Source organism: Crocodylus siamensis, chromosome 2 (assembly GCF_052110815.1).
Source record: "Crocodylus siamensis isolate JL-2025a chromosome 2, ASM5211081v1, whole genome shotgun sequence".
Classification (NCBI taxonomy): Eukaryota; Metazoa; Chordata; order Crocodylia; family Crocodylidae; genus Crocodylus; species Crocodylus siamensis.
Window position 1 is genome coordinate 184,252,164 of NC_143396.1, and position 27,920 is coordinate 184,280,083.

Below are 27,920 nucleotides of genomic sequence, written 5' to 3' on the forward strand. Positions count from 1 at the left end.
TGTTTGTGTGTGCCCTCCTCCCCTGCGGTAGCCTCCAGGATCCCATGCCTGGGCTGCTGTGCAGCCCTACCCACTGCCATCACTGCCCTGCATTTGGGGGGCAAAGCCCTGTTAGCCCTGGCCTTCCACCACCTATGCTTAGGCTTCAAGCATTAGTACAAAAGAATGTGTACTTTTTTTTTGTTGCCTGGTTGGTTACTTCTGTGTGACCTTTTAAAATGCACGCAACTGCACGTTTTAGCTCATTAACTCGTGTTAAGTTCCTTCTGGGTATCTAAAGTTATGCCACTTCAAATGCGGATTAACTCTGGGCCGTGCTACCTAGCCTAGCCCATATTAAGGTAACATCACTCTGATGCACTGAGATAAAATAAGCCATTTGCAGACCTCCAGCAGCCCATGATGCAAGGCTCCAGCCCTCTAGTGGCAAGCAGGCAAGGAATGGTGTTAACCTTTACTTTGTGACTGCTCACAACATGTTCTAACCTTAACACTGTTTATCATTCCGCAGAGTTAGTATGGGTTAAGTGTAACATAACTTCACCCTTAGTTTGTTCCATGCTGCCAGTGTTTGCATCCTAGGCCCTAACAACTGTTATTCCAGACAAACAGGTAGAGAAAGAAATTTGAAACAGGGGCATGAGTACAAAGAGAAAAAACTGTATGTGAAAATAAAGCTAAAAGTAAATCATAAATGCCACTCCAAGAAGGATCTTGCACATGGAAATAAGTTGCAGATGCATGGGTGTGACTGCCTAGGGAATTTGTTGGGGTGGGCTGCCTACACAGGCTGGAATTGGCTGGCTGCTACCACTTTTCTGGAGAATAGAGGGAATAAATAGTGTGCTTTATGATCTGTAAGGTAAGCACTGTACTGTAAGGTTGATATGTAACTAGTAGGATCATCATGCTCAATGATCATCAGTGGCTCAATGTCTGGAAGAGGTATCAAGTGGGTCTCCCTAGGGATCTGTCCTAGCTCCAGTATTGTTTAACATCTTCATAAACAATTTGGAGGATGGGATTACGTGTGCTCTTAGCAACTTTGCAATGACACCAAGTTGGGTCAAGTTGCAGATATTCCAGAGGGTAGAGCTGAGTTCCAGAATGACCTGGATAGACATGAAAAATGTTCTGCAAACAATCAGATGAAATAACAAACAATTGCAAAGTCCTGCACTTGGGACAGAATTATTGCATGCATAAATACAGACTGGGGATTGACTGGCTAGGCTCAGTATGTGGAAGGTTACAGTAGGACATAAGCTGAATATGAACCAAAAGTGTGCTCTTGTTGTTGAAAAGGCTGACAGTATCCTGGATAGTATTAACAGCAATGTCACTTGCAAACCAAGAGTTTTGGACCCACACACTTGATGTGTGGACAGTTTGGAAAGAGTCCAGTGGAGAGTGACTTAGGAAAGCATGATTTAGGAAGAAAAGCTGAAACAGCTGAGGTTCTTTAGCCTGGAGAGGAGAAGACTGAAGGAGGATTTAAGTCTTCAAATACCTGATGCGTGATTAGGATGGAGATGGGCTTTTTTCTTTGGCTGTAGTGGGCAGGACAAGGATCCATGGCCTCAAGTTGCAGCAGGGGGACTTTAGATTGGAGATTAGGAGGAACTTTCTGACTGTGAAGGTGGTCAAGCATTGGAACAGATTGCCTAGAGAAGCTGTGAAATCTCCATCCCTGGACATTTTTAAAAGCAGATTGGACAGACACTTGGCTGGGATGGTTTAGTCAAGGGGTTATCCTGCCTTGAGCAGAGGGCTGGACTAGATGGCCTCATGAGGTCCCTTCCAGCCCTTTGTTTGTATGATCCTATGGTCTCCCCTCCAACTGCTACAACTATAGGTTTTGTATCTTATTTTCCATTTTTTTTATACCTGCCAAACAATATCTTGTGATGCAACTCCTGGGAAATGTTCCTAAGGTAAAGACTTGCAGTAATGTTATCATGGAATTAAGCAGACTTTATGCTAATTCCGCTTCTTAATGAGTATGTGCTCAGTTGCAGCTGGGCTGTCACTTCAGAACATGACATGTTTTTCCTAAACCTCCCACTGTGATATTCACTAAGGTGCAGGCTCCACTATCTGAATGTATTGCACACTATATCCTTACCCAGAAATGTTCTTTTATTCGTCTTTGTATTGGAAACTTATCAAGATTATTTTTTATGTATTACTAATAAGTTTGCTGCTGATCACTGGACCCTGAGTGCTGCACAATCATAGAATCCAGGACTCAAGAGTAGATAAGCATTACTTGCTACCTTTAAAGCTATAAGCACCATTTACTTGAAGGGTTGAAGGAGCAAACAGACAGCAGAATTCATGGCTTGTGTCTGTATAAGGCTTTCTCTCATAACCAGCCACAGTCCTGAGGCTGTGCTGGAAAGGAAAGGAACCAAAAAGGTTGTTCTGAAGCTGAGCTATGTGGTATATGAAATTCATATGCTGCCTCCCATCCCTAACTGTTACAAATACAATAGGATTTCAGAGGAAGATGCATAACGTGCTGCTGCTTCTTTGACTTACAAATTAAAATTGGTGCTAAAATTTTCCAGCTGTTTTGATGTGTGTGTATTTGAGAGCCATACCAACAAGACATAGTATTTGCATTCCTGAACAATTGATGATTATTTTAGATAACGTGTTTCTCAAAGGCAGCAAGTCCAATGAGGTGCTTTTCAAATCAATTTAAATAGTAGCAGTGCTGTACTTACAGTGACCTTAACACTCTCTTTCCAAAGATGTTGGCTGTGTCCTAGAGACAATGTGTTGTTTTTTTTTAATTCTCTGTGGTGGCATTGTGACCATATATGGCCCAGTCCTACAAACTCCTATTCATATAATCCTGTTCTAACTTAATGAAACTGCTAAATAAAGATAGAGGCAATTAAAGAAAGGATGCTGAGCATTGGTTTCCTATTGTTTGAGATCTATACTAGGCATTCTTCTTGACTATGTTCATTGGCCACAGTATTCAAATGGGATGAGTGGTTTTCAGGTGTGTCTGTTTTTGTGGGATAGGCCTGAGGCATCACAGAGCATAGACTGCTATATATGTTCTGTATAAAGCACAGATTTTTACCAGAAGCCTAAGGCTGTCTCCAAATGGTATGTGTTTTTTAAAGAATCTGAAAGTAGGTGGATTATGTAAAAGTTGATTTATCTTAACCAAATATTACCTACCATTGTAACTTGGAGCTTAGGCTTTTAAAATATGGGAGAATAGAGTGTAATTTGACAGAATGTTTGCCTACAATTATTGCCTAATGGAACCATTAGCTTCATTGTAGTAGCAGTGTTAGAAATTAGCACATTTGGATGGTAATGATGACTTTTAACTGCTGTAATGAACAGTTTTGCATTACTATCTGTGATGTAGATCAAAGGAGAAAAAAATGTATTTTTTGGCCCACCACACGGTACAAATCTTGCTCTAAAAATATCTGACCAATCCATTGACAAAGATCTGTTTCTGGGTGGGGAAGAAGATCAGAAGTTCATATAAGAATTGTTGAAATACTGTTTTTTTATATGTATGTTCAGTAAGAAAAATGTTTTGGGGACATGCAGTCTTTGGAAAAATAATAAACAGAATTCTAAATTACTGAAACAAACCCAAATAAGGACTTCAAAATACAGCTTTCTTTCCATGTCTGAATTCAAGGAATGACTAATTTGAAATAAACTCTGATGAACTTTTCTTCTGTTTTAATCCATGGAGCAAACTTGCTTTTATAACAGACCCCATGACTATTGGGTGTCTTCCTTTCTTGTGAGGCATTAATGCCTTGACACTTGTGTTGTCAACAAACGCTTTTGTATTGGTTGATTGTATTGGTTGATGTGCCTTTTTCATGGATCTGTATTATCTGGATCATGAGATTGCTTGTGTAATCTGGGTACAAGTAGAGACAGCATTGAATAAGGAGAAATTCTGGTAAGGGTATTTGCCAGGTGTACCCTCAACTCATAGGCTGCAACAAGATGGGCTGTAAGATTGGTAGGAAAGAAAAAAACTATCTTCTGTCAAAATAGGGACAGAGGTGGGAGAAACTAGAGTTGATGTAGGTGTTCTATAGCAAAACAGGGCACCAAGGCAGATGGCAAAATATGGAGTGGCTGTCTGATTGATTAGCAGAATGAAAATTGAAGAGACAGGAAAGGGGAAATCTGAGGGAGATGTAAATGGTGCAAGAGATTGCGTATGAGCTCTGTGCTTGAGGGAAGAAGATTGAGACCAGCAACGGAAGAACAACAACCCTTTAGCTTGGATAAGTTTGGTCTTACTATTGGAGAGAGCCTGAGTTATAATGTCACTTGCTGCTGGTCTGTCAAAGTGTGGAAGATGCTGTCTCTTCCATTGTAGCCCTGCTTATTGTCTTTTTAAAATCTGGCCCACTACTTCTAAACAAAGTCACCTGTGATGGACAGGTCATGTCAGATCATGGGCAGGTCACGCCAGACCAACCTCATTTCTTTCTACAATCGGGTAACTTGCCACCTGGATAGGAGAGATGAAGTTGATGTACTTGGACTTCAAAAAGACCTTTGACTTGGTCTCCCACAATGTCCTCATGGGCAGATTGGCAAAATACGGTCTCAACTACTTCACGGTCCAGTGGCTAGGCAACTGACTTCATGGTACAATCCTAAGGGTATTGATTAATGGAACTGAGTCATCATGGTGGAAGGTGACCAGTGGTGTCCCTCAGAGTTCAGTATTTGGGCCAGTGCTCTTCAACATGTTTATCAACGACTTCAACTTGATGTTATTTAATACAGAGAAATGTAAAGTGCTCCACCTGGGGAGAAATAACCCACAACACACTTACAGGCTTGCCAGCACCACAACTGAATGAGACCTGGGTGTCACGACTGACAGCAAAATGAACATGAGCCACCAATGTGACGTAGCTGATACAGCTGATCAAACACTAGCATGCATCCATGAAGGCATCTTGAGCAGGGCAAGGGATGTCATCCTCCCACTTTACTCAGCCTTGGTCAATCCACAACTGGAGTACTGTGTCCATTTCTGTGCACCATACTTCAAGAAGGATGTGGAGAATCTTGGGAGAGTCCAAAGGAGGGCCACATGCATGATTAGAGGCCTTGAGACCAAGTCATATGAGGAGTCTGAGGGATTTGGGACTGTTCAGCCTGGAGAAGAGAAGGCTCGGGGGGAATTGGTGACAGCCTATAAGTATATCTGGGGTGTACATCAGGGCTTGGGGAAGCATCTATTTACCAAGCCCCCCCAGGGGAGGACAAAAAATAATGGGCACAAGCTGATTGAAGATTGTTTCAGGCTAGACATAAGGAAAAACGTCTTTACAGGCTGGCTGCTGAGGGTTTGGAACAGACCACCCTGCCAGAGATGGTACAGTCATCCACGCTGGTGATCTTCAAAAAACATCTTGATGTCCATCTTGCTGGGGTCATTTGATCCCAGAAGTCTTTCCTGCCCCAGTATAGAGGGACTGGACCCAATGATCTGTAAGGTCCCTTCCAGCATCAAACAACAATGAAACTATGAAATGACATGGAAAGCCATGTATCTGAATCTCCATTTGCTTTGCTTCTTCAGTTGCCCCTTTGGGCTTGTCTGCACATGCAAGCACGTGCATTTGCAGCAGCTCAAATAGAAGCAGTGCAAATTTGAGCTGGGGCTTTTTGCCTCGGCGCACATGCCTGGACATGCACTTTGGTGTGGGGCAAATTGTGCCATGTGGGACAAAATAACCCTGCCTTACTCCTCCTGGATCTGCAGCCAGGGGGACCTAGAACCCAGAGCCAGCACCTATGTTGTCCTCAGCTGTATAAAAAACTTCCCTGTCCTGGCCCCATCAGTACAAAAAGCTGCCCTGTAAAGTAACTCAGGGCTACTTGCTCTCAGGAGCTTCTGGGGTGTGGCCAATTGGTACCTGGGGACACTACCCCTTGTGCCAGCTGGACTGCTGAAGCAGCCCTGAGAGTCCCCTGCACCCTCTACCCACTGCAGCAGTCTGGCAGTGGGGGCTGCTGCCTGGATGTGACCTGCTGCCCATCTGACAGACTCGGACAGGGAATGCACAGCCAGTAGAGGCATCTGCCCCTCTTGACCAGCTGCCGGTGGGCTGTGGCTGCAGAGTTGGCTCCAGTGTAGCACTACTGTCATGTGTGCCCCCTGGCCTGGCCATCTGGGCAGCTATTGCCTGGAAGATGTTCCGGGTGTGGTGGCCTGCTTTGAACTGTCAAAGCATGTCCTCCTGGCCCCAGATTGGGGGGGAGGTGGGCAGGAGGACATGCCCTTTGAGACGCTCAAAGCCCTTTGAGACACTGCAAGACACACCTGCGTGCTTGTGTGAACACGCCCATTGGGTGCAGAAGCAGGGACCCTGACCTTCCAAGAGGGTGTTCTTGGCCCTGCCTAGCCCATCGTTTGGTGGTTAAATTTAGTTTAATGGGAAGTTGTAGGTATAGGTTCAAACACCATTGGGGTGAGGGTGACATAGACCCTGGGTCTGCCATTCCTTGTGTAAGTGTCCTGACTGCTAGGATACTGAGTTTAAAGGTGGGAAGGTACTCCTCCCCTATTCTTCTGCAGCTGACGTGAAGTTATACTTCATAGTTTCATAGTTTCTAGGGTTGGAAGGGACCTGAGTAGATCATCTAGTCCGACACCCTACCATGGCAGGAAATAATACTGGGGTCAAACGACCTCAGCAAGATGTTCATCTAACCTCCTCCTAAACACCCCTAGGGTAGGAGCCTGCACCACTTCTCTTGGAAGTTGGTTCCAGATCCTAGCTGTCCTGACCGTGAAGTAGCGCTTCCGGATATCTAGCCTAAACCTGCCCTCTGCCAGCTTGTGACCATTATTCCTGATCACTCCTGGCAGTGCATGGGGGAATAGTGACTTCCCCAATAGTGACTTCTTGGGAAGGGGAGGGGATAAAAAAATCCACTATGGAATAAAGTGTCATTTGTGTGACTAAATTTAGCTTTGTAAGTACTGCTTACCTGTCTCAAGCTGGAGTTGGATATGGGCCTGAACATGTTAGTGGGGAGTGTCTGAGCCTTCATTTGTTTATATGCATGTGTAGTACAATGAGATTTCTATTCCTAAGTGAGTATTCTGAGCAATCAAAGCAATAATTATAGAATATTTCTTTGTTCATCTCTCTTGTTCCCTGCCATATATCTGTTCTTGCTAAGTGTTATGATGAATATAACATGCAAATAGTTTAGTTGCACTGTTGCTTTTAGACCCAAAGTACATCTGAACTGTGTAATGAAGCACGAGAGAGAGAGATTTACATCTAGCATAAGTGGGGCAAAGCCCTGTGGTAATTTGCTCTGCCAGCCCACAGAGAGGAGGAGGAGGTCTAAGCATGTGTTTTAGGTAGGATGACATGGCTAATTAGCTTGTAAACTATATAAAGATTGGTCAGTCCCTTTTTTGCCTAGCAAAAGACTATTTATCTCAGTTTTGCCCAACAGAACAGCACATGGCCCCCTGTCTGGGTGAGGAATATTTTCTGCCTGGCTGAAATAAGAAGAGTTCAGTTTCAATTTGTTGTGAATCTTTCTTAAATAGGGAAAAATCCATTTAAACAAGTATAGTAGTATACCACCAGAAAATGGGAAACACAAGGAAAGAATCTGAAAACCTTGTGAACAATGACAGTTTGGCACTCTCAATTTTCCCCGGATACATCCAACAGCTGAATCAAGTTCTAAAATGCTGCTTTCAGTGAGGTCATACCATTAGGGTGTTGCTACACATTGCAGATAGTACCTGCTAGCTCTAAGGGATGCTGGGCCGTATTAAATTTAGCACATGCTGCGAGCAGTTACACACTGGGGGTTAATACTCTATGTCTTGCCACTAGGGGTCTGGGAAGTAGGGGCATAGCTAAGAGCTGCCTATCTATCTGCCCCATGGCTACTCTGCTCTCTGGCTTTCCAGCGGTACCCTGTTTACACCTCTGTTCCCTCCCCACCATGGGCAACTGGTGCCACCTTAGTCAGCAACCAGGCAGGGGAGTCCCCTACAGCTGATCCCACTGACCTGGAGTGGTTGGGAGGGGCATGGCCAGTCGCTGCAGCTGCTTCTGGAAGTGGCTTCCTAAACAGTGAGTACAGCCAGTCTGGGGGTGCACCAGCACTCTCAGGGGGTGCATGTGCACCCCCGTGCACTCTCTACATGTTGCCACTGCTCCCCACTACAGATCCCCACTTGCCCCTGGCTATCCAGCTCCCCCTGGGTCTCTGTCAGTTTAGGGCAGTAGCATTCTGAATGATCGTTTACCCATATGGGGTGAGGTGGAGAGATGAGAGTCCTGGGATACTGGGGGACTGCAAATTGTTGGTATTGGTCCTGTGGCGCAGACTCATGTTATTGCAAGAGGAGTTGCCTAACACAAGCTGGAGATAGTCCTCATCCGAAGACGATAACTTTGAGATGCTTAGAGGGTACTTAGCTCACCTCATCGTGTGTTAATGCATGGATGCTATCATCTTAAAGAGCATGTAATATGTTGGAAAGGTAATATCTAACAACACCCTTACACTCTTGTTAGCTTGTGTTGCTTTTAACTGAATTTAGCTTGGTGTTAGCCAAAGAATGCAACTAGGTTAGCAAGCTGCCTTCTCCTTATCAATCAGAAGGCAAGTGATCCAGAAGAGGAACACAGAGTTCGTAGTGAAGGATGGTTGGAAGCAAGACAGCCTAACTAATTAGATACAGGTTTTCCCCTCTCCCTATCAGTGAAATTCTGTATCCAAATGTAGCTACTCAGTATGTGTCAAACAGTACAACTCAATGTACACATTAATCAAGGAGAACAGCAGTAGAAAGAATGATTCTGCTGTATTATATAAGCTTTGATTTTTAGTCATCTGCAATCTCCCTGCCACCTCTTATCATTCCCTTTTGCTTTATAATCCCAGAGGAATAAAACTTTCATCTGTTGCTGGCCTTACCAGTTTTCTGACCTAAGCAAAATCTGCCATTGGGCTCATGGAACTCTGGGTTCAAACATGAATATAAACTCTTGAATGAAAGAGGATCTTTTGATCATTTCTCTCTCCTTTCTTCCCCCCTTCTCCCCTTGGACCAATTTCACAGTCACCTTGATTTATAATAATCAGACATTGGAATTGAAGTGTCATGAATCTGAATGAAGTTCCTTAAACTTCATGTCTTAATTCATGTTTAGAAATCCAATAGTAGATTATATTCCTCTCTCCAAAAGGAAAATGGGACACATATCTTTGATATGGATGTCCTGGAGAAAGCAATCCTGCACTAAATTAGATAATCTCACAGACCCTTTCTTTATTCCAGCTAAATGCTGAAAGGTTTAGTGTTTTTTCACATATTGGCTTGCAGCATCCACAAATCATTGGCATGTAGTGACCTAATAAAGGAGATTACCCTTGCCTGAAAGGGAACTGCTTTGCAATGTCATGAGGGCCCTTAACATGCGCTAAATTGCTTGAAACATGCATCTGCTTGCACTTTAATTGTACATAGTATTATGTTGAATATGTGACAACACTTTCCGGGCCTTGTCACTTAGACTACTTAGTATGTGTTAAACTTTGGGAACGGTATGTGGCATTAAAGTTAGATCATATTCTCAGCAGTCAAGGTTCTTTGGGTAAATGTGATAACTTTTATTAGACCACCTAAATAGTTGGAAAACTGTTCTTTGCAAGAAAAATTGTTCTGAGAAGTGGCATGGTAGTGTTTGTCACAGTCTGTAATATTGACAACTTTTGCTCCCCTGTTAGACATCAGGTTAGACACCTGATGAGCAGGTGTCCCAGCATGCTTTGCTGGAGCACTTCTTTTTTTGCATATTTCTGACAGTGGCTGAAAATAGCTTGGCACAGAGGAAAATGCTGATTGGCTGACCATCTAGCCGAAGATGCAAATTCCAATCCGACTTTGGCCAGGCATAGGATCTCCAGTCCCTTTGACTGACTATCCCAGCCCAGGATCATATCTCCAACAGCTTCCTGGAGATGACAGTGGCAGAACTGAGCAAGTCCTTACCCTGACTGCTATAATCCACATGCATTTAGTGCTTCAGCCGCATAAACTCCTGGCCCTGGTGAAGTGCTACTTTGAGGACTGTGATGCTGATATGGGCATCATGCTGGCCCATTTGCAGGAGGCACAAGACAATGCTGTGCAAGCTGGAGCTCTGCAGGACTGATATTAGATGCTATCTCACCACTGCTGGGTGCTGCTGGTGAGTTTGGATTAGTGGGAGCATCTTATCTTTGTAACCTGGGGTAAAGAGAGATGGCAGAAGAACTTTATGATATCCTGGGGCACATTGCAGACCTTTGTGGCAAGTTGCCCCCCTGCTCCAGTGCCAGGATATTGGACTTCTGTGTTCCTCTTCTGTTGAGACATGTGGCCCTGATGATATGAAAGTTGTTGCACACCAACAGCCTCTGCTCCATTGATGTGGAACAGCCAGTTTGAAGTGGAATGGACAACAGTGAAGATGATTGTGCATGTAGTGTACAGCACCCTACCCAAGCAGCTGGATTCATTTGCCTCAGGGACCCACAGGAGGTCATAGCTGGGCTTGAACACATGGACTTCCCAAACTGCCTGTGAAAAGGACCCACATACCTATTCTGTTCCCCCCTCATTGCACCTCGGATTTCATAAACCAGAAGGGGTTCTTTTAATTTATACTCCAGGCAGTTTTGGACCAGTGGGGATGCTTGACTAACATCAGTGTTAGGTAGTCGGGCCAGGAGCATGATGTTTGCATATTCAGGAATCCCAATTTCCCAGAGATGATGGAGGGGAGGAGGAATTCACTCCCAGTACTGCCACCATGGATTTGGCTGGACTAACTGCCTCGATCATCAGGGACTTCGCTGTACCCGTGGCTTATGAAGTCATATACCGGCTGGCTGGACCCTAGGAAGGAGTTTTTCAATTACCAGCAGAGCAGTTGCTGGATGATGGTAGAGCGCACTTCTGGGTGTCTAAAGGCATGATGGAGGTCCCTGGTGGTCTGCTTGAATACAAGCTGAGGAACATTCCCAGCTTCATAGTTGCCACCTGCATCCTCCACAATATATATAAGGGGAGGGGTGAAACCTTTCAGGAAACCAATATGGCTCCAGTTAGACCCATGGTGGTGGAAATCCCTGGCACTTTGGATGGTGTTTGGGCTGAAGTGGCTCTCCCAGCTGAGCATCCCAGACAGAACCATGGGCTGGCCATTCTGGTCAGGAAAGCCTTGGCTGACTGCTTTCTGAGACAATGTTCTTCAGGGTTGCAGGGGGTGCAGGGGACCTCTGAATGATTTTGTATGATCATTCACCATGCTGCACCTTTAATATAGTATGTTATTTGTTTTTTCAAAACATCTTGGTAAACAACTTGGTGAACAATGCAAGTGGAGGACTGGACAGGAAGCACACAAGGAACAAATGATCATAACTATGCAAACTTTATTTCTTCAAATAAACCTGAGATAAGCATTTGAAAACAAAGGCCCTCTCACAAGCAGACGGGATGAGCTTACAACTCCTAACACAGTACAAATTACTCTAAATATGCAATTTTGCTATGTGTGGTGTGGGTGTTTTTGGGTCCACCCAAATCCCCTGTCTACAGGTCTCCCTGCTGGCTGGGAAGGTTCCTGGGAACACACTGTGGTGTGGAACATGGCCTCCTACTCTGAGCCAGATAGCTCCAAGGAGCTTGGTAGCTGCATCTCCATGGACAGGTTTAACTCTGCACTTCTGGGGGCAAAGAGTGCCAAGGACTATTCTCCCATCTTGTCATTGAAGTTCAAGTAACTTTTTGTAGTGGACTAAAAAGGACTACAGCTTTGACCACCATGCAGCTGCACCTGTATCCCTGTGGTGACAGAGATAGCTACCTCCACAGGACCTGAAAGATGGCAATGTTCCCTGGTTTTGGAGCTAGTTTCACGTAGCACCCAAAGAGAAGCACATGAGGCTTCCACTGGCTATACCAGCAATGTCTTTGGGAAGGGTGGAGATGCAGGTCGGCATGGAGCTGTGTTTTAGTCTATGCCTCCCCACCTTTCACAGCTTCACGCCCTCAGCCACCTCTCTGCTTGTGCTCAGATGCGCCTAAATAAAAGCCTTTGATTACATGTTTTTGTACATGGTTGCTGCAGAAAGTTGTCCTTGGGGTGTGATTTAACTGCCTGGGTGGGCAGGAGCTCTGCCAAGCCCTTTCCTAGGTACTGCTGCACACTGTTAGTAACTGATATATACTAACTGGGGGGAAGGGTGCTTTTCCATGCTCCCCGCAACTCACCAGCACATGCCACTGAGTGTGAGATGGCGGCAGAGAAAGGTTGAAAACTGCTGTTGCTAGGCAGAGCAGTCTGGGGATGGGGCAGGTGGACTGGGTTTTCAGCCAGCACATCTTACACAATAATTAACCCTTACCTAGGTCATAGAATGCCCTAACTAATCCATCAAGCCATGATCAGTCCATTGACCCATGAGCAATTGCTGTAGGCCAAGCATGGGTGTGCTACCATCTCTTACCTCTTCTGCATTGCATTAAACACAATGCCCCCTTCACTTTGGTAAACTGCAGGTGAGGGGGGCAGTCTGAACCCCTTGCCACCTATACCTAGCCACTTCTGCAAGCCATTCACTACACACAAAACTCCAAGGTACCCCCAATCCATGAGGTGCTCTACAGCACTGAGCCACCCCCTAGCCATGTGCTGTCTCTAAAACATCACCAGTTGCCATTTCCCCTGGAGTTGCTGACACTTACTAGCAGATGTTGAAGTATTGTCCATTTCCATCTGCTTGATAAGCATTTTGAGTTTGAGTCTGAGTGTGGGTCAAGGTCAGAGCAGCAAGGGTCTGGCTGGGGAATAAGCCCACAGAACAGGGGCTTTCATGTGCCTTTATAGCTGTTTTGGTAGCAGGCAAAGGAGAGGTGACTCTATCTTCATCTTTGTTGTCATCATCATCATCACTGCACTGCATTGGGCCCACAAGTGTGTAGTGCACAGTGTGGTATGGAACAATGGTGTGGTCCTCCTCAAGGATCTTGGACAGCTTCTCACGGTAGGGAACCACAGTCCTTGTGGTACCCAAGACCTTGTTAGTGTCCCTGCCCTAGATGTATTACAACTCCATGCATTTGATTTTAGTAAGGATCTGCAGTGAGTCTGGCTGGTGCCCCTGAGTCACCTCCTGGGCCATGATGCACTTGTAGACTGCCTGATATTTTCAGCTGCCCTTTCTGTCCTTGGCAATGGTGGCCTCACCCCAGATCTTGATGAGGTCCAGCACCTTGTCATGACTCCAGTTTGAGGCCTATCTGCTGAGGTGCATCCTCTAGTCTGGTTCATTCATGAAGCCAGGCTATCGTGGTTCACAGTGGAGTGCTTGAACAAAAGTGGTATGCCTGACACCTGAGGGTGTCAGTGGGTGGGATCATGTGGGCCAGGATCACCCCCTTAGGGTGCATGTCACATTGGGGCTGGTACCTTGCCCCACCCAATGGAGACTGCTACCCAGAGGCATGGTATCAGAGTTTGGGATGTGGATAGATTGTCCCATGGAGCGGGGCTGGGAGTTGTAGGGCTGGAAACATCCTGGTATGCTGGAAGACTACAAACTGCTCATATATGTGTGGAGCAGTCCAATGACAGATGAACATGCATTACGTACTGCAATGTGGAGATAATCTTCATGCAAAAAGTTGTGGTGGTGAAGTTTCACCTCCTTGCCCTTGTCTTTGGCAGTGCTGGCAGGTAGTAAACCTGGGATCATCTGCCAACTCAAAATAATCCCACACTATACTACCCTCCTTGCTTCTGGGTTAAGGATTCTGCCTTATCCCCCTCCTCAGCAGGCAGAGGCACAGTATCAGGGGAAGCTGAGCCAGCTGCCTCTACAACCTCCTCCAAAGTGCCTTTCAGAAGAGACCTGCCTGTAGGGGAAGTTTGAGGGGTGTGGAACACAAATTCAGATTCTCCCTCCTTCCCTAGAATTTACCTGGCTATGACACTGAGCTCCCCTGATTCCAGATCCAGCTCCGCTGGGAGGCTTACTCTGGGAGCTGAAATTGGGGCGGAGGAGACTGTCATGCCGGTGCTGGTGGCTTTTTCTGGTGTTAGTGGAGGTGGTGCAGGTGCAGGTACTGCTCCCACTAGCAGCAGAAGCCAAGACTGCCCTTTCAGAATCTTTTCCGAGTTGATTTGGATGCTTTGAATTGATTTGGAGCTTTTTATGGGTCTCCCAATTCGATTCAGACTTGATGATTTGTCCGCCGAATTTGGCTGAATCTTCTCCGAATTGAATCAGCGACTGAAGCTGATTATTACCTTGTACTGCTGGATTTCACTGGTTTGGAGCAGATTTGATTGTGGACAAGATGACCCCCAAACAATACCTATACTGAACTTTAGTGATGATGGGTGACCCAGGAGCTTGAGGCTACTGTGCTGATGGCTTTCAGCTGAGAAATAATACTAGAGTCCTGACTGCCTGTGATCATTAAAGATACCCAGGGCTGTTTCATAGAAGTTATTGTAATTAACCCAATGACTGGTAAATTTCAATTTGGGTAGTTGAACTAACTGCGCTAACAGTTTCAACTGGATAGTTTGCTTCCCCCTCCTCTGCAATTGTGTGTTGCTGTGTAGTGTTAAAGCCTTTTGCCTTCTATTCAGAAACAGCTGCATTTCAAGAGGATGAGGCAGTCTTGATGTCCTTTCACTGTTGTGAGCCATGATTTATTTGTTGCTTGCAAAATCCAGTCTTTTTGGTATAGAGATAGCAATACATGCACGTTCTGAAAAAACATTAATACTCTCCCTTACTAAGCAGAGGAATAGTTTTTATTTGAACTGGAGTGATGATTTTAGCTTTGTCTGTTATTTTAGAGTGCTTCAACCTCATGATAACTACTAAAGAGGGATTCTCATTTGCTATTAAGAGTTGTGTTTTTTCCCTATGTACGTAAATACAATGTAAAGAAATTGCCCAATTAGAAAACAATACTACAGGTGCAGAAGCCCCAAGTACCCTTGATTTGAACATATTTATCTGTCCTCTAGGAACATGCAGATGTCTGCTAGAAATTAATTTCTTGTGCAGCACAGGAAAAAAAAAAGGCTGAGTAGCTAAAATATGAAGGCTGTTGCAGTAAATACCAGGATTGTTTTACAAAACTAGTGACTGCTTGAATGAGTTTGCATCTAATGTAAGCATGAGTCAGCTGGCTTTTTTTTCCTTTTGGTAACATCCATGCCCTTGCTGTCACCTTCTGTATGTACTGGGTTCTCTTAAAAAGGTTTCTACTTTGGGCAAATATTGTTTAAATCAGGAGTGGGAGAGGAATGCATATTTTAGAAGTTATTCTTAAAATTACCTGCCCTCTGGGATGCTCTCAAGGTGGTATGGCACATTCGGTCGGGTTTTTATTCTGCTCTGGGTTATTCTGTCTTCTGTGTTAGAGAGAGGCAAGGTGTCTAGCAGGGTTCCTGCCAGTGGCTGTCATAGATCACAGTGAATGGCATTGATGGAGAGGGTGTGGATGGGTTGCTAGAGGGATGTGTTGATTTAGTCATTTCCAGCCTGTGGCAGTCCAGGCTACATTTTAAAATGATGAAACCCCAGCATTGGACAGTAGTGAGAGTATTATGTGTTGACCTGTTGGGTGTATTGGAGCACAGCAGCTGCTGCTGGTACCTGACTTGCTATTTCCCCATTCTGTGCTAGTGAAGGTGAATCAAAGACCTCTACCTATGGTAGTGACTCTCAACCACGGTGTCCCCTGAGTGGGCACCAGATCTTTGAAGCATGTAAGCACTGTAATCTATAAATTAGTTTTTGAAATTGGCAGACAGTTCACAAAAGTTATGGAAGGGTGCCTCAAGTCCAATGAGGGGTGCCTCAAGTTCAAAAATCTTGAGAACCACTGGTGTATGGTCTAACTGCACTTGGAATTTGTTTTAATTATGGCTGTGTAGCAAAGCTGATATTTCCACCAAAGCAGTTTAAACCTGCTTAAAAATGGGGTATACTGCACTGATGTAAATTGTGGGTTATAGTGGATTATTACCCCATTTATTCCTAGGGGGCTTCATTAGTGTGGCTGTACAAATGGCATTTTGTACATTGGGTAGGCATGGTCTGTAATGTAGCCATTCTCTGTCTGCTTAATGTGGAGCTCCCACTGGGGCAGATACCATACCATACCCTGGTAAAATAGATTGTGTATGGCTGTGTAAGGTAGGCAGGGGCATCTCAGTGGTGACAGGTGCATGAGTAGACTTGGATACAGTGAGTGATCATCAGCTCTATTTATCCATCGGGGTTGTGGACTGGATAATCATAGTTATTTGCTATTGAAGCAAGATGGTTCCTTGTCACACATTCTAATCAGCACACTCTTCTTCTGAATGCACAGTCTTTCTGAAAGGGTCATTAGCCCTAAGGATAAGACGTGCAGAACTGCAGTGAGTGTCCTGTTTACACCAAGGCTTCTGAAACAGTGTCTGTCTTCATTGTTTTGTGTACAGAAGTTGAGCTTAGATTCATCATGCTTTATATATTTTTAAAAACATTTTTTATCAGCTTTAAGGTCTTATTTTTTGCTGTTCAGCAAAGACACCAATATTGCTATTTTTTTTTTTAGATCTTCACATGTCTTACCATGTGTAGATTTTGTTTCCATGGCGTTGACCTTTAAACCCTAGCATCACTGGTGGGATTTATCAACCAATGAAAATGCATTGAAAATCAGTACTGCTATCATGGAGGGCTCTGTCATGTGAAGAGTACAACAATACAGCGATGTGTTATGCATTTTAATATACTGGTACTTGAAGCTGTGCGTAGCTGAAATATTGCAAGATAGATGCTTCAAACTTATTTCACCAATACTCTTTGAAAGGCATTGTTTTCTCTGATTCTTCATGTGTTAATTGCTCTAAAAATGAGTCATTACAAAATGTGAAACAGCTTTTAAAACTATTATTTTTCATATGCTTTCCTTCCTTAGGTAAATAGATTCAAACCGAATGACAGGTTTCAGCTCAGTTGTTAACTTCCTTAACATAGCGGTATGCACTAATAAGGTGATTTCATGTCACAGTTGTGCTGCTTTGCATAGTCATTACCTTTGATCATAGCATGCACTTATAATGCAGTAAATCAGACTAGTTTTTACATCAAGATCAAGTGCCTTTGTAAAAGAGATATTCTAACTCAGCCACTGTGATGCAGAAATCTATTGGCTAAATTTCATGAGCTATTTTATCCAGTGTCTCAGTCCAGAGGTTCATAAAGCTGTATTGCATCCTTAAAAATTATGAATGAATTAGCCTTGGTTGTATGTGAATACTTTAAAAATAATATTATTATTTGACTATATTTGTTTCTTGGTATGTCAGTAATCATAGTGATTAGTGGTAAGTTGCCAGGTTTGTAACTAACTGGGTGTTTGGTTTCCTTCTCGGCAATTGCTTTTTGAAAAGATTATTAAAACCAGGAAGAATCTTCTACAGAGTGAAGTCCAGCATGATGTGTGTGTGTGTGTGTGTGTGAGAGAGAGAGAGACGTCTACTATCTGCCGTCAGTGTTTCAGAAGGATGCTGTGTCTATCTGCTCTGCAGACTGGCAGCACTAGCACAACATTCTTTTGAAATATTCATGATTTATGGTAGAAAGCCTTGGTCACTAATATACTGCGATGTGTGCTGTAGTAGCTCAAGCATTTCACATCTTTACAACGGGAAAAAAGGAGAAAAAATGTTTCGTACTGTGCAGTCTTATTTTAAAAAGAAAGAAAAATCTTTTACTTATCTGATTCAGGAAGGCATCTGTGCTGATGTGTCTGTTGATTAGATTATTTTTAGGTGCTCTGTGGCTTAAAGTCCTTGGTAGCTTATAGGGTGGAGGAGGAGGGAAAAGAACCTTTCAAACTTTCATCACAGATGCACCTAGTGGGATTGATTGTAGGATTTGGGGGGTGGGGTAGAGCCATTGGTTACAGTAACTGATTTCCGGGGTACTTTTTGATAGTGCCATTAGCAAGCAAACCAGGAAAAGAGTATTTCATTATTGTCTCCCTTCTAGTTCTAGCTTTGCAAATTAAAAAACCAATAAAACTGGGTTTCATACTGGGGAAATTGCTCAGGTACATTCAGTCCTTTACCATATTTTTTTCTTCTCTAGACAAAACCAGTGAGGATAGAATCACTGCTGGTTTGCCTACAGTGCAAACATATACATAAACAGTTTTTACTGAATGTCTTTTCAGAATTGTGAAACATAGAAGTACCAAGTATGATTGGTTTTTGAAATATAAATAGTTGCCTGTTAACAAAACAACTCAGTGAATTTCCTCTGAAACCTCATGGAGCACTCTAAACTTGTTTTTACCTTTTACAGACTCACTTGTTCCCCCCTTTGTAATTTTCAGTTTTAATTGTGGTTATTTTTACCCCATTACTACTTGTATTTATATATTCTCTTTCATCTGTTCACATTTCTTTTGCAGATTGCATGTGGCTCAGAACATAATCTGGCAATAGTTGGTAAGTAGCTTAATTTTATGTCATGTGCTCTTGTTGGGTTTCTTTCTCTTAAAAAAATAATATATACACAGCAAACTTATGGTGTAATTTTGTGTTAGAAGTAGCAGCAGAGAGGAAGAAAAAACATAGAAGTGTTGGGAGAGAGAAGGACAACACAAAGGGAAATTTAGATTGGATTTTGGGAAAAACTGTCTCACTAGGAGGGTGCTAAAGCACTGGAACAGGTTACCTAGAAAGATAGTGAAATCTCCATCCTTCAAGGTTTTTAAGACCCGGCTCAACAAAATCCGGCTGAGATGATCTAGTTGGGGATGGTCCTGCTTTGAGCAGGTGCTGGACTAGATGACCTCCTGAGGTCGCTTCCAACCCTCATTTTCAATGATTCTATGAAATCTGGAAAACAAAAATAACTATTAAAGTAAATGTTTTTGGTGACTTCCTGCAGTAAGGGGCAGATCAACTTAAAAGCAAAATTAAGAAGTTATAGAATAGGTTTTATAAATGAACCATTTAGACTATTGAATTAAGCTACAATTTCAGAGTAACAGTTTTTGAACCCGGTCAAAATGCAGCAAACCTTTTTAGTGATAATTTTAGTGGTAAAAAACTGTTTTTTATTTTGGTTGAAATATGAACAATTTTCAAAATGTCAGTCAACATCAGTTAGCATATACATTTATTTAACACACACACACACACACACATTTTATAACATCTGTAGTACTACATCAGGTAAGTGCAGTTTCTATACCAGTGATAAAAGACTCCACAGTTTACACATTGATATGCACTGGGATTAATGACTTACTATTAACAGCAGTTATCTTGCTCCTACTGAACAGTTTTCATTTGTAGATCTCAAAGTCCTTTCTTTACAAAGGAGGTGAGCATCATTGTTCCCATTTTCCAGATGAGGTAGCTGAGTCAGAAAGACAGCAAGTACCTTGCCCTAGGATCACTTAGCAAATGAGTTGTAGAGTTGGGAATCACCAGGTCTCATGAGCCCTAGTTCAGTGCCCTTGCCTCTCAGCCTCACTTCCTCCTCTGGTTATCCATTTTTGGATGAAGTAGCCTGTTTTAATTAGCAGAATCTTTAGAAAAGGAAAATATTCCTTTGTTGACCTTGTTTCTTCATCCCTTTCTGTCCCTTGGCACCTGATGAGTGGAATGAGTGTAAGAGATTCTTTGGACCTTCTTTCAACTCCACAAAAGTGAATTATCACGTCACTCGGAAAATTAGTTACTTGGTGCCCAATGTATGTTTATGTATTATTTTTCAGGCGATACTTATTTCCCTAGGTGTCTTGATAGAGTTGTATACCATCCACACAGGTATTTCTGGTGTATTCAGGATAAGATTGTGCATTTATGTCTGTATGATAATCCCTGTCATGAACTTGTCTCGGTTCAATTTGATTTATGGTATCAGCTATGAGAAGAGACTTTTGCACCCTACCAGTGGCTCATTGTCACATGCTTGTGCTAATTAAGTACACTGGTACCTCTGAAAGTCAGTTGAAGAGCAATTTGGAGATCTCTCTGAATTGATGAAGTGAAAATATAGCAGATTTCTTCAGTGTGAATGGAGGCAAAGTGTTGAGTTTAAACCATATCTTCCTGTGCTCCCTAAGGTCCTCAGAGGTAAATAATCTACTGCTACAGACAAAAATTGTATGACTAAAAACACAGGGAAAAGAAAGAGAAATCCTTGAAATGTATAGCAGTAAACTTAGACTTTGTGTGAAGACTTACACATACTTAACTTTAAACTTAGTGAGGATTTTTATTGAATTGAGTGGGCAATATTATCAGAGCCTAAAATAAAGGACTTTTTTTTGCTGAAACTCAGCAATCAAAACATATATTTGCTGGATTTTTTTAAATGTGAAAACATCAAGCTACACTTTCTCTTGAAGTAAATTTTTAAAAGTGTTTTTAAGGGAGTTGGTATTTGAAATGGTTTTGTGGAAATGTTTATTTTGCAAATTGTCAACTGTAGTTCAAAACTTCCAATCTTCGTGTGAGGTAAGTATAACAGCAGTTAAAAAAGAACATATGTATTCAATTATACAATTTGCCAATGCTGAAAGTATTTGCTGAATATATATATATAAGCTGTTTCTCAATACATTTCCAAATATTTGTCTGGATGATTTTCAAGTAAAAGTAAGTATGGTAAGTTTTATGTGGAAAGAAACCACTACCCAAACCTACAGTATAAAGCAATTTTAATTCTTGAAAGCATAGGATTATTGTATGATAGATCTATCTAGCACCTAATTTTTTCCTTCAAGTTATTTGTGTCACCTTCCTCTTAATGAGGCAGTTTCTTGATGCACTTCTTTGTTTTACTCCAATAAAGCTTTTCATTTCCCTGCCATAATATATGTTTATATAAAGATCGCCATGGTTTTGTAGAACTGATCCGTATCCCCTTGTCTCTGTTGAAGTCAGTGTGGAGTTTGGCTGTTGGTTTCAGTACTGTGGTACTGAGACCTTCTTATTGTGTTAATTGAGAGGCTTTCTATTCTCATCTAGTCACAAGATGACTTAACATTAACAGAGATGATGGATTTGCCAAACCATGTATCAGTTTGTACCTTGTGACTTAAAAATAATAGCTAGGATATGAGCAGTTGCGTGGTTTTTGTAAAACACAAACACTTTTTGTATGTGTGATTTTTTTTTTTGCTTTTCTTTTTAGGGGAATATCTTTTTAGGGGAAGTGTAGTTCTAAAAGCATACAACTAAGTGAATTTTTGCAGATTCACATGATCCTACGCTTGTGAAGTATCTGATTTCATATGGAATCTAATCTCCTTTCAGCTGAGTGATGGGCTAGTGTTCACTGAAATTTTGGAGAGGAGTTGTTCATTCTTCACCTCAAAATATGCCTAGTAAATAAGTTTGTGTACATACATGCACATGTATATACATATATAGATATATATAGATATAGAAATGTATATTTATTCATTCATACACACATAGATAAATTTTAATAAGATTATATAGTGACTATTGGCTGCTACTGTTTGAAAATTCAGTCCTTATTTGACACTGGAAACATCAGAGGCATGTATCATGGAATCAAGAAGGTGCTATGTCTAATTGCAAAGAAATCAGTTCCATTAAAGACACGGTTAGGAGAAGTTGTAAGAGATCAAAAGTCATAGATAGAAGGATGGGTAAAACACTATCTTGAACTCTGCTTAAAGGAAAGTGATGTCACTGACAGAGGCATTAACTCTATTGATAGTCTGTCCTTGAAGAGCTTGATGATATTCCAACTGTTGAGGATCTAAGAAAGGCCACAGATGATCTGGCCATTGTCAAGACCTCTGGGAAAGATGGCATTTCCATGGAAGTGATAAAATACAGGAAACCCATGCTTTTTTCCTCTTATTTAAGCTTCTTACTCACTGTTGGACAGTAGGGACAAGGTATGTGAGGTATAGTTACTGTACAAAAATAAACATGACCACAGCAACTGCAACAATTATTGTGACATTTCACTATTAGGCAGTGACGGAAGGATCAATGCATGGGTAATACTTGGAACACTTCAGATCGTTGCTGACTGTATTGACCCTGAGTCTCAGTGAAGCTTCAGAGCTAGTAGGTTCACTGTAAATATGATCTTTCCACTCTGACAAATCCAAGGAAAATGTAGGGAACAAAGGAGACTTTTCTATCACCTTCTTTGGCCTTCGACCTTGTAATTAAAAAAGGCCTCTTCAAATTATTGGGAAAGATTGGATGTCCACGAAAATTCTTCAGCATGCCCATATTCCATGATGGAATATGGGGAACAATCAGCCTATGATGGATCAATGTTTGAGGCTTTTGAGATTTGAAGCCAAGTCAAACAGGGCTGTATCCTTGCCCTGACCTTGTACAGGATTTTCTTTTCTCTTCTAATGTGCTCTTTTGGGACTATCACCAAAGACATTTTTCTATATACATGATCAAATGGGAAATTATTCAGCCTCACACACTTTCAAGGAAAGACTGAAGTGAGGAAAATTTTGAGTTGTGAGTTGCTGCTTGCTGATGATGCTGCATGGATATTTGACACAGAGAGTGACTTTCAAAGCCTCATTGGTTGCTTCACTCATGCCTGCCAAGAGCTTGGTCTTATATTCAACATAAAAAAGACCAATATTATGGGCCAGAACTTTGATTTATCGTCAGTGATCACGATTGGTGAAAACATATTGGATGTTGTAAGTACATTTACATATCTTTACTCCATTGTTACCAAGAACTTGTCACTTGAGGCTGAACTGAATATCTGTACTGGTAAAGCACTGGGTATCATGAGCATGCTGAGCAAATGTGTGTGCAGCAACAACAAAAAGACCGTTAAGACCAAGATCTAAGTATATAATTCTTGCCTTATCAACACATTTTTGTATGGCAGGAAATACTGGACCACATACTCTAGTCAAGGAAATTGACTCAACAGCTTTTACTTCCGTTGTCTTCATCACATTCTAGGAATTTCCTGATGGGACAAAGTTGCCTATGCTGAGGTACTGGAATGAACTGACATTCTGAGCATACATTCTCTCCTCAGTCAGTGATGATTTTGATGGCATGGTCATATATGGAGAATGTTTAATGGCCATGTACCCAAGGGTCTCTTGTATGAAGTACTCGTTACAGGAAGAAGACCATACAGGTGTCCTTATCTCCATTTCAAAGATGTTTGCAGGAGAGATATGAAGGTAATAGACATTGAGCCAAATGACTAGGAGAAGATTGCTGAGGATCCCAGCACTTGGAAACAGGCTGTTAAGCATGAAATGAAAGCGTGTGGGGAAAGAAAAGCCAAGCATGCAGAAGAAAGAAGAACCCTGCACTACATTCAGGAATATGGTATACAGCATACATCTCATTTTCTCTTCTAGGTTGCTTTATAATAGTGGATGCATATATTAAGAATTACTTACATGCAGACTAGTCTTATAGGTTTTCTCTTTGGCTAGCTGTGTTCATCTAACTATGTATGGCTTCTCTGAGAATAATTAGGTGGTCATGAAATACTTGACACACCACATATAGGATGTACCATATCCCCAATAGTATAATCAAGCAGTATTAACTATGTGACAGCAGGGAGTTGTTGGAAACATATTGCATGTCCAGACTGCACTGGGAAGTACAAGTTGGCTCATGGAATGACTCCAGTGCCCAAGAAATGCAGATAAACAAATATTTTATACTACATGTTTGAAAGTTGTCAGATTATACAGTAACTGACATCAAAGCTATTTAAGATGACCCAGCACAGCAATTTACCTCTTGCCCAAGTAGAGCAAAGCTGTAACATAGGCGAAACGCATTCTAGCCCAGGTCCTTTTTAGCTGTCAAAAATTCTGTTAGAATAAGTGTCAGCTCTGTCCAGCAACAATCCAAAGTTTCAATGTGTCAGATAAATTACTAAAAAAATGTAGATAAACTAGTCTCCAAAGAGGTTAAGATCTATGGACCAAAGAAGTCATGGTGCAGCTTTCCCGTGAAGCACTATTGGTACAAATAACCTTTCCTCAGACCTGAAGAAGAGTATCTTTTGATTGAAACCTTATCTATTTACATCTCTTCAACCATGCAGTCATCCAATAAAAGATATCACCAACAAAAATCCTTGCCTGTGACACAAAAGCAGTTTCTTGTTTTTGTATCCTCACTCAAGAAAAGACTGCTAATTTTACTTAATCCTATATTGGATTTTCTGATTTGTACACTTGGCCCTTGAGCCTTTCCCATACTAGACTTTCCTTCTCCTTCCCAAAAATTCCTCCAGTGTAGCTGGAGTTATTGCAATAATGTAGAATATAGAAGCTATAATGCAATATAGAAGCTATAAAGTAGACCAGATGTCAGTTTTAATCATCATGTCTTCCAGCTACCTTGTGATGACACTAGGTTCAAAATCAACTTGTGACTCCTCCACTATATGAATATCTTGGGCCTTCTGTATTGTACATATGACAAATCTTATGGAAAAAAGGCTAGTGGAGATGCTTAGTAATGTAAGAAGTCTATCCTACTTCGATATGTGCGCCAAGTATTACTTGAACCCAAGTTGTTGGAAAAATAGATTAATTTTATTTGAACAGAAGTCCGGGGGGGGTGCCCTATTCATAATTAATCACATGTAATTTTGTACCTAATTTGTGAAGCACTTTTACATCCAAATGGAAATATACAAACTCACACAAATCTTTCACCAGTAGTTTTCAGTCCTATTTCTGTATATTAATTGTGATTGCATTTTGGGCACTTGTAAGATTCCATTCTCAACTATCCAGTGAACAGTAATGTCTTACAGTAAAAGATCAGAAAAATCTCTACCAAGGTTAGGTTCTTTCTCTCCCCTCTTCTCTTCCCACAACCCATGTTCATTATGTTACATGATAAAGTATAATTCTGTCAAGATTGGATGGTTATCTGCAAATTCAATTCAGACAACCTTGTAAACATCAAAAATCAGACTTCCTGATCTCCCTGGGACTAAAAATCATCCAGCTACTTGGGATAAAATTGTCTTGAATGTAATGGGCAAATCTGTTTTGTCAAGTAAAATTAGGTTAAAATGTTTCTTTTCCTCAAATTAGTGCTGGCTCCTTAGACTCACTGGACTTAAAACTGCACAATAACTTTAGAAGGATAGTACAAAAGAAGTCATTACACATTGGCTTGCTCAAAAAACCAAGAGCTATTATAGTATATTATTTCTTATGCTGATAAAACTTAGCAATTACATGTTTGAGTTTAAATGTGAAGAGAATTACAAATCTATATCCAGATAGTCTCTGGTAGATATCTTGTAGCTGTAGCATGGATAACTAGCACCCATGGCCATTTCATCTTTGTGATATGGAAGGTGAAAGATTCTTACATGATAATCTTTTGCCTTTTCACCAGCAACGTCCATTTCCTTTTAGATAAGCTCCATGATTCCAACTAAATTATCATATGAAGTATCAGCCCAGGAAAAGCTGTAACAGATCATGAAAGGCATACTTCTATAACAGACTAAGCACCAATAAGAAATAGAGATTGGGCACCCTGATGGACAGATCTCAATGTTATGGTGACAGTTTTATTTAGATATTCACGGCAGTGTTACAAAGCAATAGAAGTAGTCACGTGTCTGCCATTCACTTCCTGGGGACTCTGCAGGCCATCACAGAGAACAGATGACAACTTCTCTCTCTCTCCCTCTTACTTTTTATACTACTGTAATATTTAGAATACTAAACAGATGCACTTCAGGGCATTGGTCTTCAGCAAGCAAGCTCAGCCCTGCTGATCCATTACTTTATTTATTATACATGAAAATCCCAGTTCAGTTAGGGGGTCTCTATTATAAGGCTTTCCTAGAAGACCAGCATGCTGTCATGTTACAGCATGCTGTCTTTTTGTTGCAATACCAAATATATTCATTGCTTATTAAAAGGCACTTGGCAGGGCTTCTAGTAGCCAACATCGTCAATATTTTAAGGGGGGTATATGTCAACTATCATCATTTTCTCTTTGGCAGTTTCACTTGTGTATCAGTGAGCTGTTAATATGGATTTAACCATTAAAGTAGGTCTTTAGAATATAATTTGAGGTTTTTATGCTATAAAAGCATCTCCCATATGTTTCAGAAAACTGAGCACCTACACATACAATTGTGACTTATAAATACTTAGCATACAGTAGTGTAAAGATGCTGTTACAGATTACCTTTAAAATGTTTTAAATCTGTGAAATGATATGCCATCATAAAGTTAGACCAGTTTCAGAGCAGTCACAGGTTAAGGCTTAATGCTATGTCTGACCTGCACAACTGTGACTTGTCACTATAGAGGGCCTGGGGCAGGGACAGGAGCAAGAACTCTATCCCTCCTCTGGGGTAGGAGAAGGGGTGGGGAGGTTGAATGCAACTCAGAGGCAGAGAAACCACCATGGTGGCTATGGCTTCCCTCTCTCCATAGGCAGCAGGAGCCATGTGTGGGAGGGTGTCACGCCCTGGCTTGACTTGTGGATTCTTAAGTAAGATCCCTGGTGGGGCCTATTCCCTCAACTCGTCTACCATGTCTTGGTGTTAAGAAAAAAAAGGAGGGGTTCAGTGTGATGTCAGTTAAGCACCCATCTGGGTTTTAATCATGGTATAGCTGCGGCTGACTCAGGGCTCCACCACCCTGTGAAAAGAAAGACTTACCTCGGCTGAGTGAGGAGTGAAGCTGGCAGGATGCTACGCCAGAACTGGAATGCGGCAAAAGTGAAACTGTGGCAGACGGGGATGCCATGGTAAAAGTAAAAAAGAAAAAAACCTGGCAGAGCCAGGAGGAGCCAGGACTGGTTCCCACGTTGGTGTGGGCATGCTTTATAACAGCATGCCGGGGTTGATTTGCTGCCCGGCCCCCTGAGGCCGGGATAAAAAGCCCGGCGAGAGAACAGCAGGGGGAACTGGAAGTGAGGTTCCTGACTGACCCAGAGGGCCCAGATCCAGCGCAGAGTCCCACTGCAGGGACTTGGTGGCTGTCCCAGGAAGGGACTTTCTCAAATGACCAGAGCCAGATGAAGCTCAACAAGTTACCTGAAGAAACACCATGGCAGTTGGACGGCTACAACTTGAACTGGATCCCAGAAGGATCAGAAAGGGCGAGGACTGATGTACGTCTGACACGTGGCAAGTACAAAACCTGCAGAGGGAGAGGGACACTGGGGAACAAACCAGCCCGGGGCCTGAAAGATGCATAGACAAGGCAAAGTGTGGTAGGGAACACTTGGGCAAAACAACGTGCCGATCCCACCATCATAAATTTAGAGGGCCAAGACACCAAAGTGCATGTGATACCAACTCTAGTGGTCCAGGAAATGACATCTTTGGTTGGTGTTAGGCGGGATGTAGGGGAGGTGGAGCCCCAAGCAGGAAGGACAATCAGGATGACTGAAGGAAGGCACCAGGAGAGGCAGAATAGACCATCTTCCTCCCAATTAAAATAATTTCCAGCAAAGATGTGGCAGGCGAGACCCCCCTGGGAAACTGACTAAAGTCCAGCCCATTAACAAGCCTGTTTCTTTCCTGAGCAACGGTGAAATCAGAACAGATCCTATAGACTTGACGCACAGGTGAACAGTATGGGAGACTACACTTCCCAACACCCCAGTCACTTGCCAACCTCATGATGGTAGTCTATGGTGCCTGGTAGCTGCTTCAGCTTTCCTGCTATAATTGTGGTCAAGAGAGGGGGAGGGGAAGAGGAGGTATTAACACCAGGACAGAGCTGAGGACCTAGCAGGTACACTACATGCAAAATTATTGTAGGAATT

The 27,920-nt window shown here is 42.3% G+C and overlaps 1 protein-coding gene across 2 annotated transcripts in view; it reads left to right on the top strand.

Annotated features, from left to right (window-relative positions):
* SERGEF (secretion regulating guanine nucleotide exchange factor) overlaps window positions 1-27,920 on the top strand; it is a 276,067-nt gene that overhangs the window by 147,711 nt on the left and 100,436 nt on the right. For both annotated transcript variants that reach the window (XM_090032562.1, XM_090032563.1), the window contains exon 10: window positions 18,551-18,587. In XM_090032562.1, the coding sequence (XP_089888688.1) occupies window positions 18,551-18,587 (37 nt within the window). The remainder of the gene's footprint in view (window positions 1-18,550; window positions 18,588-27,920) is intronic.